This window comes from Pristiophorus japonicus, chromosome 16 (genome assembly GCF_044704955.1).
Source record: "Pristiophorus japonicus isolate sPriJap1 chromosome 16, sPriJap1.hap1, whole genome shotgun sequence".
Classification (NCBI taxonomy): Eukaryota; Metazoa; Chordata; class Chondrichthyes; family Pristiophoridae; genus Pristiophorus; species Pristiophorus japonicus.
Window position 1 is genome coordinate 90480977 of NC_091992.1, and position 16741 is coordinate 90497717.

The 16741-nt window shown below is 45.5% G+C and overlaps 1 protein-coding gene and 1 pseudogene across 1 annotated transcript in view; one reads left to right on the forward strand and one right to left on the reverse strand.

The window, feature by feature from the left end:
- The window catches only part of elac2 (elaC ribonuclease Z 2), a 58549-nt gene that overhangs the window by 2989 nt on the left and 38819 nt on the right, over positions 1-16741 (forward strand). The window contains exons 2-4 of the mRNA XM_070857557.1: positions 6977-7027; positions 7143-7213; positions 8294-8358. Coding sequence (XP_070713658.1) covers positions 6977-7027; positions 7143-7213; positions 8294-8358 — 187 coding nt within the window. The remainder of the gene's footprint in view (positions 1-6976; positions 7028-7142; positions 7214-8293; positions 8359-16741) is intronic.
- LOC139227232 (U2 spliceosomal RNA) lies at positions 2524-2758 on the reverse strand (annotated as a pseudogene).

Below are 16741 nucleotides of genomic sequence, written 5' to 3' on the forward strand. Positions count from 1 at the left end.
TGAATTAAAAATATGCATTAATAATTTAGATGAAGGAATTGAATGTAATATCTCGCCAAGTTTGCAGATGACATAAAGCTGGGTGGCAGTGTGAGCTGCGAGGAGGATGCTAAGAGGCTGCAGGGCGACTTGGACAGGTTAGGTGAGTGGGCAAATGCATGGCAGATGCAGTATAATGTAGATAAATGTGAGGTTATCCACTTTGGTGGTTAAAAACAGGAAGGCAGATTATTATCTGAATGGTGACAGATTAGTAAAAGGGGAGGTGCAACGAGACCTGGGTGTCATGGTACATCAGTCATTGAAAGTTGACATAGAAACATAGAAACATAGAAAATAGGTGCAGGAGTAGGCCATTCGGCCCTTCTAGCCTGCACCGCCATTCAATGAGTTCATGGCTGAACATGCAACTTCAGTACCCCATTCCTGCTTTCTCGCCATACCCCTTGATCCCCCTAGTAGTAAGGACTTCATCTAACTCCCTTTTGAATATATTTAGTGAATTGGCCTCAACAACTTTCTGTGGTAGAGAATTCCACAGGTTCACCACTCTCTGGGTGAAGAAGTTTCTCCTCATCTCGGTCCTAAATGGCTTACCCCTTATCCTTAGACTGTGACCCCTGGTACTGGACTTCCCCAATATTGGGAACATTCTTCCTGCATCTAACCTGTCTAAACCCGTCAGAATTTTAAACGTTTCTATGAGGTCCCTTCTCATTCTTCTGAACTCCAGTGAATACAAGCCCAGTTGATCCAGTCTTTCTTGATAGGTCAGTCCCACCATCGCGGGAATCAGTCTGGTGAACCTTCGCTGCACTCGCTCAATAGCAAGAATGTCCTTCCTTAAGATAGGAGACCAAAACTGTACACAATACTCCAGGTGTGGCCTCACCAAGGCCCTGTACAACTGTAGCAACACCTTCCTGCCCCTGTACTCAAATCCCCTCGCTGTGAAGGCCAACATGCCATTTGCTTTCTTAACCGCCTGCTGTACCTGCATGCCAATCTTCAATGACTAATGTACCATGACACCCAGGTCTCGTTGCACCTCCCCTTTTCCTAATCTGTCACCATTCAGATAATAGTCCGTCTCTCTGTTTTTACCACCACAGTGGATAACCTCACATTTATCCACATTATACTTCATCTGCCATGCATTTGCCCACTCACCTAACCTCTCCAAGTCACTCTGCAGCCTTATAGCATCCTCCTCGCAGCTCACACTGCCACCCAACTCAGTGTCATCCGCAAATTTGGAGATACTACATTTAATCCCCTCGTCTAAATCATTAATGTACAGTGTAAACAGCTGGGGCCCTAGCACAGAACCTTGCGGTACCCCACTAGTCACTGCCTGCCATTCTGAAAAGTACCCATTTACTCCTACTCTTTGCTTCCTGTCTGACAACCAGTTCTCAATCCATGTCAGCACACTACCCCCAATCCCATGTGCTTTAACTTTGCACATTAATCTCTTGTGTGGGACCTTGTCGACAGCCTTCTGAAAGTCCAAATATACCACATCAACTGGTTCTCCCTTGTCCACTCTACTGGAAACATCCTCAAAAAATTCCAGAAGATTTATCAAGCATGATTTCCCTTTCACAAATCCATGCTGACTTGGACCTATCATGTCACCTCTTTCCAAATGCGCTGCTATGACATCCTTAATAATTGATTCAATCATTTTACCCACTACTGAGGTCAGACTGACCGGTCTATAATTCCCTGTTTTCTCTCTCCCTCCTTTTTTAAAAAGTGGGGTTACATTGGCTACCCTCCACTCGATAGGAACTGATCCAGAGTCAATGGAATGTTGGAAAATGACTGTCAATGCATCCGCTATTTCCAAGGCCACCTCCTTAAGTACTCTGGGATGCAGTCCATCAGGCCCTGGGGATTTATCGGCCTTCAATCCCATCAATTTCCCCAACACAATTTCCGGACTAATAAGGATTTCCCTCAGTTCCTCCTCCTTACTAGACGCTCTGACCCCTTTTATATCCGGAAGGTTGTTTGTGTCCTCCTTAGTGAATACTGAACCAAAATACTTGTTCAATTGGTCTGCCATTTCTTTGTTCCCCATTATGACTTCCCCTGATTCTGACTGCAGGGGACCTACGTTTGTCTTTACTAACCTTTTTCTCTTTACATATCTATAGAAACTTTTGCAATCCGTCTTAATGTTCCCTGCAAACTTCTTCTCGTACTCCATTTTCCCTGCCCTAATCAAACCCTGTGTCCTCCTCTGCTGAGTTCTAAATTTCTCCCAGTCCCCGGGTTCGCTGCTATTTCTGGCCAATTTGTATGCCACTTCCTTGACTTTAATCCTATCCTTGATAGCCACGGTTGAGCCACCTTCCCTTTTTTATTTTTACGCCAGACAGGAATGTACAATTTTTTTTTTTTTAAATAAATTCGTAGCCAATCGTTTCCAATTCTTTGTCAAATCACAAACGCCAGAGGTCACCTTGCACCTGTCAAGGATCACTCTGCGCCAATGCTCTTAGCCAAAAGGCCTAGAGCCACTGCACCGTTCCTGGAAGTACTGCAATACCAGGTTCGTGCCATGGAGGTGGATGGGTCAGGTCCCCCACACACCTCCGTGGAGGTGGATGGGTCAACCCTCCCCACCCACCTCCTGTTTCCAAAAATGCAAGCATATACCTTCCTGACCAGGGAGAAACCACCCGGAGGTCATGGTGGCTGGTCAGAAACGGTACTACACTTGATCTTAGCCAAAAGGCCGAGAAGCGATGTACAATTGTTGTAGTTCATCCATGCGGTCCCTAAATGTCTGCCATTGCCCATCCACAGTCAACCCCTTAAGTATCATTCGCCAATCTATCCTAGCCAATTCACGCCTCATACCTTCAAAGTTACCCTTCTTTAAGTTCTGGACAATGGTCTCTTAATTAACTGTTTCATTCTCCATCCTAATGCAGAATTCCACCATATTATGGTCACTCTTCCCCAAGGGGCCTTGCACAACAAGATTGCTAATTAATCCTCTCTCATTACACAACACCCAGTCTAAGATGGCCTCCCCCCTAGTTGGTTCCTCGACATATTGGTCTAGAAAACCATCCCTTATGCACTCCAGGAAATCCTCCTCCACCGTATTGCTTCCAGTTTGGCTAGCCCAATCTATGTGCATATTAAAATCACCCATTATAACTGCTGCACCTTTATTGCATGCACCCCTAATTTCCTGTTTGATGCCCTCCCCAGCATCACTACTACTGTTTGGAGGTCTGTACACAACTCCCACTAATGTTTTTTGCCCTTTGGTGTTCTGCAGCTCTACCCATATAGATTCCACATCATCCAAGCTAATGTCCATTCTAACTATTGCATTAATCTCCTCTCTTAACCAGCAATGCTATCCCACCTCCTTTTCCTTTTATGCTATCCTTCCTGAATGTTGAATACCCCTGGATGTTGAGTTCCCAGCTCTGATCATCCTGGAGCCACGTCTCCATAATCCCAATCACATCATATTTGTTAACATCTATTTGCACAGTTAATTCATCCACCTTATTGCGGATACTCCTTGCATTAAGACACAAAGCCTTCAGGCTTGTTTTTTTAACATCCTTTGTCCTTTTAGAATTTTGCTGTACAGTGACATACACGTACAGCAGGCAGTGAAGAAGGCAAATGGCATGTTGGCCTTCATAGCGAGAGGAGTTGAGTATAGGAGCAGAGAGGTCTTACTACAGTTGTACGGGGCCTTGGTGAGGCCTCACCTTGAATATTGTGTACAGTTTTGGTCTCCTAATCTGAGGAAGGACATTCTTGCTATTGAGTGAGTGCAACGAAGGTTCACTAGACTGATTCCTGGGATGACAGGACTGACATAATGAAGAAAGACTGGATCGACTAGACTTATATTCACTGGAATTTAGAAGAATGAGAGGGGATCTCATAGAAACATATAAAATTCTGACGGGATTGGACAGGTTAGATGCAGGAAGAATGTTTCCGATGTTGGGGAAGTCCAGAACCAGGGGTCACAGTCTAAGGAGAAGGGGTAAGCCATTTCGGACCGAGATGAGGAGAAACTTCTTCACTCAGGGAATTGTGAACCTGTGGAATTCTCTACCGCAGAGAGTTGTTGAGGCCAGTTCGTTAGATATATTGAAAAGGGCGTTAGATGTGGCCCTTATGGGGTATGGAGAGAAAGCAGGAAAGGGGTACTGAAGTGCATGATCAGCCATGATCATATTGAATGGTGGTGCAGGCTCGAAGGGCCGAATGGCCTACTCCTGCACCTATTTTCTATGTTTCTATAAGAGAATGCTAACAATCTCAGAATTCTAGAGTACCCTAATGAGCTGGTCAATATTGATTACCATATTGACAAGTTTTCAAATATTTAGGAAGAAGTTCGACACATTAGTTCTGACTAATGCTCTCTGGCCTAAGAATTATTTCAGTTTTTTTTCCTTCCAGGAAGGATAAAATATGTAAAGTAATTGATTTTGAAGAGTTTGGATAAACCTATAACAGCAAAACCTGTGCCCCGTACATCACATTCAGCTGTGCTTTGTATCTTCTCAGCTTTTTTGTTTTACAATGTGCTACTTCTGAGTGATTAGAGATTGTTTGGGTTCAAGTTACTGGTGCTTTAAAACTAGTGCAGAGAAACAGGTTCTGAATGCAGTAGCTGAGCAAGTGAATTGGGACTCTGTGACTTACTCAAGGGTATCTTTGTATCAGAATATAACACACAATAACTTGTATTTATATAGCACCTTTAATGTAGTAAAACGTCCCAAGGCGCTTCACAGGAGTGTTGTAAGACAAAACAAATAAATTTGACAATTTATGAAAATAACAGCTTCTAGAAGGTAGTGTCTCATGACTTGATACAATTCAGATTAGCCAAGATCTTATTGAATGGCGGAGCAGGCTCGAGGAGCCAGATGGCCTACTCCTGCTCCTATTTCTCATATTCTTATGTTATTTAACTGGATTGTAATACTAGGATGTTTCAATTTGTTAGCTATCTATTAACCATTCTTATCATAGAATAATACAGCACAGAAGTAGGCCATTTGGGCCATCATGCCTGTGCCAGTTCTTTGGTAGAACTGTCCAATTAGTCCCACTCTTTCTCCAAAGCCCTTCAATTTTTTCCCTTCAAGTATTTATCCAATCCCTTTTTTGAAAGTTACTATTGAATCTGCTTCATCCACCATGTCAGGCAGTACGTTCCAGGTCATAACTACTCGTTGTGTAAAATGGTTCCTCATGTCGCCTCTAGTTCTTTTACCATTTATCTTAAATCTGTGCCCTCTGTTTACTGACTCTTCTGCCTCTGGAAACAGTTTCTCCTTGTTTACGCTATCAGAACCCTTCATGATTTTGAACACCTCTATAAGATCTCTCCTTAACCTTTTCTGCTCTCAAGAGAACAACCCTAGCTTCTCTAATCTCTCCATGTAACTGAAGTCCTTCATTCCTGGTACCATTCTAGTAAATCTCCTCTGCACCCTCCCTAAGGACATGTGCCCAAGATTAATCACAATACTCTAGCTGGGGGGGGCCTAACCAATGTTTTATAAAGGTTTAGCATAACTTCTTGCTTTTGTACTCTATGGGCTAGACTTTAATTTAAATTAATAAAAATGTGTTTTTTTAATTTGTGTTTTGGGTGTTTGGGAGGGGGGGTTTCGCAAACATAATAATGGGAACTCCAACTTACGGAGTTCCCATTATTATGAATGAGAACATACTTTACCTGATTGGCTGCCCAGAGCCATGTGACTGCAGCTCCAGTTCTGCGCATGTCCAGACATGCATGCGCTGTGAGGCGCAGTCAGTGGAGGCCTCAGGACTGGGAACTCGAATGGGCACAGCAGCTTCAGGTAAGTGCATTTTTAAAAACTTTTTTACCCAATCGCCCGCGGGATGCAGGGATTTCTAGGCCATTGTGTTGGACTGGCAATTTACTAGATGGAATTTACTAGATGGGCTCAACCTAAAATCACGGTTCTGGCTTTTCATACTTTATTTTTATAGCCTTATGGACTGGGGTGCCAAAAGTGCAGCTAAATCATTTCACTGCCGAGCCCCATACATTCCTATCACTTTGGAAGGAATGCTGTACTAATAAATCGGCATCACCAACACGGATCGGATCTGCACTTCTTTATTACAAGAGAAAAAGTAAAAATTGACGACAAAAAATAAACATGTTTCTGTAAACACATGAAGGTAATCCCGAATAGTATTAATCGTTCATTCTCCCGGAAATGTACAGGAGACAAAACTGGAGAAAAATCTGGAAAATGTCCCACAATAAAAATTATACTCTCTTGGCTCGTGAGTGAGCGGCTGGGGATGAATGAGAGACCTTCTGCTTGCTGATTGAGCACCGGCCCACGTGATCCCAGGTATGTTTGCGCACACGGTACGCCCCTGGCATCCGCGGGCATTCTGCTGCGTCTGACAGCAATCTCTCGGAGCAGGTAAGCGTGCATTCCGTTCGGATGCCGGCGGCGAAATCCTTGATTACGCCGCCAGCTGCAAAATCCGGCCCATTATTGTGGCTCGAGGAGTACCTGATTGGCTGGGCTCGGAGGCCAAGGTTTGAATATCAGAGAAAGAACGTCTGCATATTTGAAAAAAATGATGACTGGTAGAATGTTGTTTTGCCACTGGATGTCAGTAGTGCCCTTGATAACGATGTGATCACGGCCTTGTGTTTTAAAGCATGCAGTTGTAGTGCGGAGCCTTGTGATTACACCGACTGTTTTCTACTTCAACTTTATTGTAGGATGTCAGACTGAGTTTTGATTCGTACTCCAGTGGCGTTTGCAAAGAAAGTACTGACCTCCCCTTGGGGTGATTGCACCTTGTACACAGGAGGTTTGTTTCTGCTGACTGAGAAGCCCGTGTACGATCAGAGGTAGCAGACTACATTGAAACGTGTCTGGCTCCTGATGACCATTTACTGTATGTATTGCAGATATCTCTTTAACTGTGGAGAGGGGACACAGAGGCTGATGCAGGAACACAAGTAAGGATGTCTTTCTCTCTATGCTACTCTAATCAAACACTCTAGCACATCAATGATGTTTTGTTTGGGAATGTGTGATGTCCCTTTTGTGAAATGTCTTTGTTCTCGTTTACAGGCTAAAGGTTTCTCGTCTTGACAATGTTTTTGTGACGAGGATGAGTTGGTGCAATGTCGGAGGATTATCTGGTAGGGAAATGGACATTGCATAGGAACTTATTTTGAGTTTTTTTTTAAAAAAGAAAAGGGATTTATGAAGTATGTGAGTTAGATTTCTAACAACTATGACTCCAACAACTGCAAAATGTTTCCTGAATCCTTGTATCAGAAAACCAAAATATTTATGTGGAATTACACGAGACACAAGGGGCTAGAATTTCCTAAAAGCCCGCCAGCGCCCGATTGGCACCCAAAATTATCGCTGCCAACAATTTCCCCCCAAAAAGAAAAAAAATCCGCCCAGCGGGAAAAAAAGGGCGCTGTACCCCGATTCTCGACGAAAAAGTGGAATTTTGGGTCGATTGGGCGGTTCATAAAGAAAATGGGCGATAATTAATAAATCTACCCTGAGGCTGCTGGTTGGGCCTAGGAGGAGGAAAACACCAAAAATATTTTTTCAAAAAATATATAACACACAAAAATCAGAAAAATATTCTCAGGACCCTTTTAACTCACTACAACAGAATTTTAAAATAATTAGTAAAAAAACAATTATTAACCTTTTTCTTGCAGAGCTATTCACCTACCTCCCAGCTCCCACTGATCCTCGTTTTTTTTTATTCTTACCTACGGGTCACCGCTGAGACAAATATCGCACCAGGGCGATCTGAGGACGGTGCATGCCAGTGGTCCGCTCCCCAGCGGTACCTCGAAACCGCCGGCATGCCTCAGCTGTGGAATTTCTCGCCCAAAACGGCCGAGAAACTGGGCGGTGAGCCACTGGAAATTTTAGTCCAAGGTCATATGGTGTAGGTGTGTCGGGATTATAGGTGAGGGTCTTGTGGCTGTATGGGGAACTTGGGGATGGGGGGTTTATTGTGTGGGGCCCATAGGGTTTAAAAAAAAAAATCGATTTTTAGGCCTGGTTGCCCTGAGTAACCGTCGGATACAACGAAGTTGCTTGGCCACTTCAGAGGGCAATTAAGAGTCAATCACGTTGGTGTGGGATTAGGGACACGTATAGGCCAGAGCAGGCAAGGACAGCAGGCTTTCTTCCCTAAATCTGCCAAGAAGACTAACTCTGTCCTTAAAATTGTATTTTTTTTTTAGGTATGATTCTAACGCTGAAGGACACGGGCGTTCCCAGATGTGTGTTTTCTGGACCGCCTCAGTTTGTGAGTAGAAAGCAAACAAAGAAGCCGTGGGTCCAGCAGGCCCATGATGCACTGCATGTACATGGTTACATTTTCGGGTTGCAGTCTTGTACTGAGGAAGAAATAAAAATAGATTGGCGTGAAGTTTCTGTCGCTCCTGTACTGCACGTCAATCTGCTCTTCGACTTGAGAGCAGTGATAATGGCAAAAAAAATCAGAACTAATGATGTGCTTTCTAGTATCGCTGAGGGTTTCCTCTGTAACCTCCCACATCCTGTTGGTAATTACTAGCTGCTTCTGAGTGTCTGGAATACAGGATTGATCATTTTGCTGCTCTTTATTTGCCTTGTAACCTGTTTTAACTGGGCACTCCCTCGACATTCCACGGCCTCCGATGGTTTCCTCTCCTGTGTTTACATAATTGCAGCTGGTGGCATCCTTATCCTTCTCTATCATTTTACGTGCAGCCCCATGGCGATATTATCTAGAAGCAGCATTCACAGGTATGCTGACAAACAGCCAGCTCCAGCTTGCTGTTTCATCGGAACATGAGTAGGCCATTCAGACCCTCGAGCCTGTTCCGCCATTCAGTGAGATCATGGCTGATACGTGACCTAACTCCATATACCCACCTTTGACCTAAACAAAAAGTTACCAATCTCCGATTTAAAATTAACAATTCATCTCGCATCAGTTGCCGTTTGCGGAAGAGAGTTCCAAACTGCTGCTCTTCGTGTGTAGAAGTGTTTCCTAATTTCAATCCTGAAAGTTCGGGCGCTCATTTTTAGACTCTGTCCCCGAGTCCTAGAATCCCCAACCAGCAGAAATAGTTTCTCTCTATCTCCTCTATCTGTTCCCCTTAATATCTTGAAAACTTTGATCAGATCACCCTTAACCTTCTAAACTCTAGGGGATGCAGCCCTAATTTGTGTAATGTCTCCTCGTAACTTAACCCTTGAAGTCCGAGTATCATTCTGGTAAAACTACGCTGCACTCCTTCCAAGGCCAATACATCCTTCCGACAGTGTGGTGCCCAGAACTGCTCACAGTGCTCCAGGTATGGCCTAACCAGGGCTTTGTATAGCAGCAGCATAACTTCTACCCCCTTGTATTCTAGTCTTCGAGATATAAAAGCCAGCATTCCATTAGCCTTTTTCATTATTTTCTGTTCATGACATTTCAATGATCTATGTATCTGGACCCCTAAGTCTCTTTGGATTGCCACCGTTTTTAGCCTTTCACCATTTAGAAAGTACCCTGTTCTATCCTTTTTAGGTCCAAAGTGGATGACTTCATTTTTGCCTACATTAAAATCCATTTACCACCGTTTTTCCCATTCACTTAATCTACCAATATCCCTTTGTGGATTTTATGCTTTCATCTACAATTCCGCTGTGTTTCCTTCATTGACCTCATGACTGTCCGACCATCTCCTGCTGTCTATCTGACATTAGGACCTGGATGAGTCAAAATATTTTCCAGTTTAATGTCAGTAATATCGAAGCCATCCTCGTTTGCACCTGAAAACCATTAGATGCCTCTGGCCTCTATTCCAATATGCCTCTATGGCTACCACCTCGGTTGCAGAACCTTGGCGTGTTTCTTGACCACCCCCCCACCCCGCTCGCGCTTTCTCTCTCTCGCGCTTTCTCTCTCTCGCGCTTTCTCTCTCTCGCGCTTTCTCTCTCTCGCGCTTTCTCTCTCTCGCGCTTTGCTCTCTCTCGCGCTTTGCTCTCTCTCTCTCGCACTTTCTCTCTCTCTCGCACGTGCTTTCTCTCTCTCTCGCACGTGCTTGCTCGCTCTCTCTCAAAATCTCTGCCTGCCCGGCCTTCAAAAAAACTCCGCTGATACCACCTTCTTTGACTGCTTTTGCCATCTGACTCTCTCTGTTTCCTCCCTAGCTATCCACAGCCCTGAAAGGCGCTGAAACATCTCTTTGTACATAGTGAGTGCTGTGGAAATAAAAATTGTCATCTTGAATATAGAACTAGGTGCTTTGTGCTCCTCGGAGTGAGGGTTGATGGACGAAAGGACCCGGCCCCCAATGTACCAGTGTGATATTTCTATTTTCCACTCAGCACCATATTTTGCAACCTCTGAAAGGACAATCTTGAGCTGTGGACTGTTAACTTCTCTCCTTAGGAACTGGGGCGAGATAGTAACCTAAAAAGAAACACTAGCATTTATATAGCGCCTTCTACAACCTGAGCATGTCCCAAAGCGCTTTTATAGTGAATTAAGTTCTTTTGAAGAGTAGTCATTGTTGTAATATCGGAAGTGTGGCAGCGAATCTGGGCACAGCAAGGTCCCACAAACAGCAATGTCAGAATGACTCGATCATTTATTTTTTGTGGTGTTGGTTGAGGGATAAATATTTGCCAGGATCGGGAGATCTCCCCTGCTCTTCTTTGGAAATAGTGCCATGCAATCTTTTACGTCGACCGGAGAGTGAAGACGGGGCCTCAGATTAACATCTCATCCGAAAGGCTGCATCTCAGACAGTGCAGCACTCCCTCAGCACCACACTGTGGGCCCAAGTTTCCACATGATTCGCGCCTGATTTTTAGGAGCAACTGGTGGAGAACGGACTATTTTAGAAATCGCAATTCTCCACATTTTTTTTTCTGCAGTTCTAGTCAGATAGAACAGTTCAACTATAGAACAGAATTTTTTCTTCAAAAGGGGGCGTGTCCGGCCACTGACGCCTGATTTGAAAGTTTCCACAGTGAAAATGTACTCCGAACTAAAGTAGAATGGAGCCAGTGAAGATTTTTGTAGAACTGAAAAAACCTGTTCTACGCATTAAAAAATCAGGCGCAGGTTACAAATTAGGCGTCCAGAACGAGGTGGGGGGGGGGAGGGGGGGGAAGGGAATTCATTAAATTCGACAATAAATCCTTATTTATACTTCTACAAATATTATACAAATAAATCCAACCTGAATAAACATTTATAAGCCAAGAAAAGATTAAATAAACCATCTTCCTACCTGTGTGAAAGTGCTTCAGCGAAGGGAGAATTCTGCAGCCGTTCGTGCTGCTGAGCGGGAGAGAGGGGGGGGGGAAGCGGGTGTCGGGTCGGGTCTGGTCGGCGGGGTGGGGGGAGCGGGTGTCGGGTCTGGTCGGCGGTGGGTGGAGGGGGCAGCAGGAGCTGGCCGTGGGAGGACCCTTATTCACGCAGCCCCAGTGAGGCCATTCGGCCAGGGCTAGGGGCTGCGTGCTTCGGGCCCCTCCCACACAGTTCGGCGCCTGGAGCTACTGCACTTGCGTGCCGACTGTAGCGCATGTGCCGAGGTCCCGGCACTGTTTTCAGCGCAGGGACCTGGCTCCGCCCCCCCACAGCTCATGCTGGCTGCGCCGAGGGCCAGAGGACCTGCAAGTAGGTGGAGAATACCGAGGATTTTTTTAGGCGCCGTTTTAGGCGCGAAAAACGGGCGGCCAGCTCGGAGGGGCGCCCGTTTTTTTTCTTGTGGAAACTTGGGCCTTGAGTGTCAGCCTGGAATTTGTGCTCCGGTCTGTGGTGTGGGCCTTGAAACCATAACCTCCTGACCAGAGGTGAGCATGCTACCCACTGAGTCAAGGCAAACACCTGAGACAACTAATTTCTTGTAGGGCCCTTGGCATTGTCAGGAGAGACAATTCTCTGCTTTCCCAACAGTTTGGTGCAAGAGCTACACTTACCTCAGCGTGTCACCCTGTCCGCAGTTACAAATACAAGTCTGCCTGGTATTAAAAAAAAAATGCAGACAGCAGAGATTGTGATTGCACTCCTGATTATTATAAAAAAAAGAAGCAGCGGCTATTGCAGGTCCAAAAGAAGTGTCATTACAACCCTGCCCAAAATGTAAATGGGGAGACAGGAGCCTGGGCCCAGACTCTGCATAGTCTGCAATGGTCCTTTGAGTTGTTGAACAGAGCTGGGGAGCGAAATTCAACTCTGCCCGAAACGGCCCGCACCTTTTTCAAAGTCTCATTGTGTTGGCCTATCCGGAGAAGTTCAGCTCCGCAAACCTTTTTTTCAAGGGGGGCAGAAGTGGGGGCGGGACATGTTCCCCGCCGCTGTCAGTCATCAGTGCCACGCCGATGATGTCATCACGTTGGTGCGTCAATACATCTCTCCCCTTCAGTTGAACGAGAGGGCCACTGCGAGCTCTGCAACTGTTTCAGTTAGGTCCACTGGGTCAGCAGGGAAGGTTTCAGCTGGGCCAGCGGCCTGGCACCCAAGAGGGGGTGCCAGGCTGCCTGTTGGCGGGCCGGCCCAGTCGAACCCGGGGCGTAATTATCATCCGACAAAAACAATAAAATGGCGCCGCCGACAGCGCCACCTCCCCTTTAAGGGCAGCCGTGCTCCCAACCAACAAGGCCCAACAAGGAGTGCACCAACACAAATCTACTGGTCAGGTGGGCAGAGCAGTGCCAAATGGAATTTAATTCAGAGAAGTGTGAGGTGATGCACTTTGAGAGGGCTAATAAGGAAAGGGTATACACTTTAAGCGGTAGGCCACTTAATAGTGTTGATGAACAAAGGGACCTTGGAGTGCATGTCCACAGATCCCTGAAAGTAGCAGGCCAAGTGGATAAGGTGGTTGCCTTTATTGGCCGAGGCATAGAATATAAGAGCAGGGAGGTTATGCTTAAAATGTATAATACTTTGGTTAGGCCACAGCTGCAGTACTGTGTGCTGGTCACCGTATTATAGGAAGGACGTGATTGCAGTAGAGAGGGTGCAGAGGAGATTTACTAGGATGCTGCCTGGAATGGAGAATCTTAGTTATGAGGACAGATTGGATAGACTGGGTTTGTTCTCATTGGAACAGAGGAGGTCGAGAGGAGACCTCATCGAGGTGTACAAAATATTGAGGGGCCTGGACATAATGGATAGTAAGGGTCTATTTCCATTGGTGGAGGGGTCTATTACAAGGGGGCATAGTTTTAAGGTGGTTGGTGGTAGGTTTAGAGGGGTTTTCAGGGGAAGCTTCTTTACGCAGAGGTTTGTGGGGATCTGGATTACAGAATCCCTCACCACTTTTACGAGATGGTTGGATGGGCACTTGAAGTGCAGTAACCTGTAGGGTTACAGACCTAGAGCTGGTAATTGGGATTAGACTGGATGACCTTTTGTTGGACGGCGCAGATATAATGGTAAGTCATGCAGGGAATAGAATACGGCCAGGGTGATCTCCTGGACTAGTTTCGATAGAAACATAAAAACACAGAAAATAGATGCAGGAGTAGGCCATTCGGCCCTTCAAGCCTGCACCGCCATTCAATAAGATCATGGCTGATCATTCCCTCAGTACCCTTTTCGTGCTTTCTCTCCATACCCCTTGATCCCCTTAGACGTAAGGGCCATATTTAACTCCCTCTTGAATATATCCAATGAACTGGCATCAACATCTCTCTCTGGCAGGGAATTCCACAGGTTAACAACTCTCTGAGTGAAGAAGTTTCTCCTCATCTCAGTCCTAAATGGCCTACCCCTTATCCTAAGACTATGTCCCCTGGTTCTGGACTTCCCCAACATCGGGAACATTCTTCCTGCATCTAACCTAACCTGTCCAGTCCCGTCAGAATCTTTTATGTTTCTATGAGATCCCCTCTCATCCTCTAAACTCCAGTGAATAAAGGCCCAGTTGATCCAGTCTCTCCTCATATGACAGTCCAGCCATCCCTGGAATTAATCTGGTGAACCTTCGCTGCACTCCCTCAATAGCAAGAAAGTCCTTCCTCAGATTAGGAGACCAAAACTGAACACAATATTCCAGGTGAGGCCTCACTAAGGCCCTGTACAACTGCAGTAAGACCTCCCTGCTCCTAAACTCAAATCCCCCAGCTATGAAGGCCAACATACCATTTGCCTTCTTCACTGCCTGCTGTATCTGCATGCCAACCTTCAATGACTGATGAACCATGACACCCAGGTCTCGTTGCACCTCTCCCTTTCCTAATCTGCCGCCATTCAGATAATATTCTGCCTTTGTGTTTTTTCCCCCAAAATGGATAACCTCACATTTATCCACATTATATTGCATCTGCCATGCATTTGCCCACTCACCTAACCTGTCCAAGTCACCCTGCAGCCTCTTAGTGTCCCCCTCACAGCTCACACCACCACCCAGTTTAGTGTCATCTGCAAACTTGGAGATAATACACTCAATTCCTTCATCCAAATCGTTAATGTGTATTGTAAAGAGCTGAGGTCCCAGCACTAAGCCCTGTGGCACTCCACTAGTCACTGCCTGCCATTCTGAAAAGGACCCGTTTATCCCGACTCTCTGCTTCCTGTCTGCCAACCAGTTCTCTATCCACATCAGTACATTACCCCCAATACCATGCGCTTTGATTTTGCACACCAATCTCTTGTGCGGGACCTTGTCAAAAGCCTTTTGAAAGTCCAAATGCATCACATCCACTGGTTCTCCCTTGTCCACTCTGCTAGTTACATCCTCAAAAAATTCCAGAAGATTAGTCAAGCATGATTTCCTTTTCAGACATCCATGCTGCCTTGGACCGATCCTGTCACTGCTTTCCAAATACGTTGCTATTTCATCCTTAATGATTGATTCCAACATTTTCCCCACTACTGATTTCAGGCTAACCGGTCTATAATTACCTGTTTTCTCTCTCCCTCCTTTTTGAAAAGTCGATAGACTGTTGAAAAATGATCACCAATGCATTCACTATTTCTAGGGCCACTTCCTTAAGTACTCTGGAATACAGACTATCAGGCCCCGGGGATTTTTTCGGCCTTCAATCACATTAATTTCCCTAACACAATTTCCCGCCTAATAAGGATATCCTTCAGTTCCACCTTCCCACTAGATCCACTGTCCCCTAGTACATTCGGAAGGTTATTTGTGTCTTCCTTCGTGAAGACAGAACCTAAGTATTTGTTCAATTGGTCTGCCATTTCTTTGTTCCTCATTATAAATTCACCTGAATCCGACTGCAAGGGACCTACATTTGTCTTCACTAATCTTTTTCTCTTCACATATTTAAAGAAGCTTTTGCAGTCAGTTTTTATGTTCCCTGTAAGCTTCCCCTTGTACTCTATTTTCCCCTCTTAATTAAACCCTTAGTCCTCCTCTGTTGAATTCTAAATTTCTCCCAGTCCTCAGGTTTGTTACTTTTTCAAGCCAATTTATATGCCTCTTCCTTGGTTTTAACACTATCCTTAATTTCCCTTGTTAGCCACGGTTGAGCCACCTTCCCCGTTTTATTTTTACTCCAGACAGGGATGTACAATTGCTGAAGTTCATCCATGTGATCTTTAAATGTTTGCCATTGCTTATCCACTGTCAACCCTTTAAGTGTCCTTTGCCAGTCTATTCTAGCCAATTCATGCCTCATACCATCGAAGTTACCTTTCCTTAAGTTCAGGACCCTAGTTTCTGAATTAACTGTGTTACTCTCCACCTTAATAAAGAATTCTACCATATTATGGTCACTCTTCCCCAAGGGGCCTCGCACAACAAGATTGCTAATTAGTCCCTTCTCATTACACATTACCCAGTCTAGGGTGGCCAGCTCTCGTTGGTTCCTCGACATATTAGTCTAGAAAACCATCCCTAATACACTCCAGGAAATCCTCCTCCACCGCATTGCTACCAGTTTGGTTAGCCCAATCAATATGTAGATTAAAGTCGCCCATGATAACTGCTGTACCTTTATTGCACACATCCCTTATTTCTTGTTTGATGCTGTCCCCAACCTCACTGCTACTGTTTGGTGGTCTGTACACAACTCCCAATCGCGTTTTCTGCCCTTTGGTATTCCGCAGCTCCACCCATACCGATTCCACATCATCGAAGCTAATGTCCTTCCTTACTATTGCATTAATTTCCTCTTTAACCAGCAACGCCACCCCGCCTCCTTTTCCTCTCTGCCTATCCTTGCTAAATGTTGAATACCCCTGGATGTTGAGTTCCCAGCCTTGGTCACCCTGGAGCCATGTCTCCGTAATGCCAATTACATCATATCCGTTAACTGCTGTCTGCGCAGTTAATTCATCCACCTTATTCCGATCGCCTGGATGGGTCAGAGAGGAATTTCCCCAGATTTTTTCTCCCTAAATTGGCCTGGGTTTTTATCTGGTTTTTGCCTCTCCCAGGAGATCACATGGCTCCGGGTAGGTGGGTGGGGTGGGGGGGGGGGTGGCGGGGGTGGCGGGGGGAGTGTAGAATGTTTCAGTATGAGGGGTGTCGTAGTTGTGTGAGGCGGACTGGTTGGGCTGGGTGCGCTTTGCCTTTCCGTCATTGTTCATAGGTTTATCTGTAACCTTTAGGGCTGCTGACCAACGGCCGTGTGGCTCTTTGTCGGCCAACACGGTCACGATGGGCCGAAATGGCCTCCTCCTGCGCTGTAAATTTCTATGTTTCTAAAAAGCTGCTGGGGGCACCGAGCGG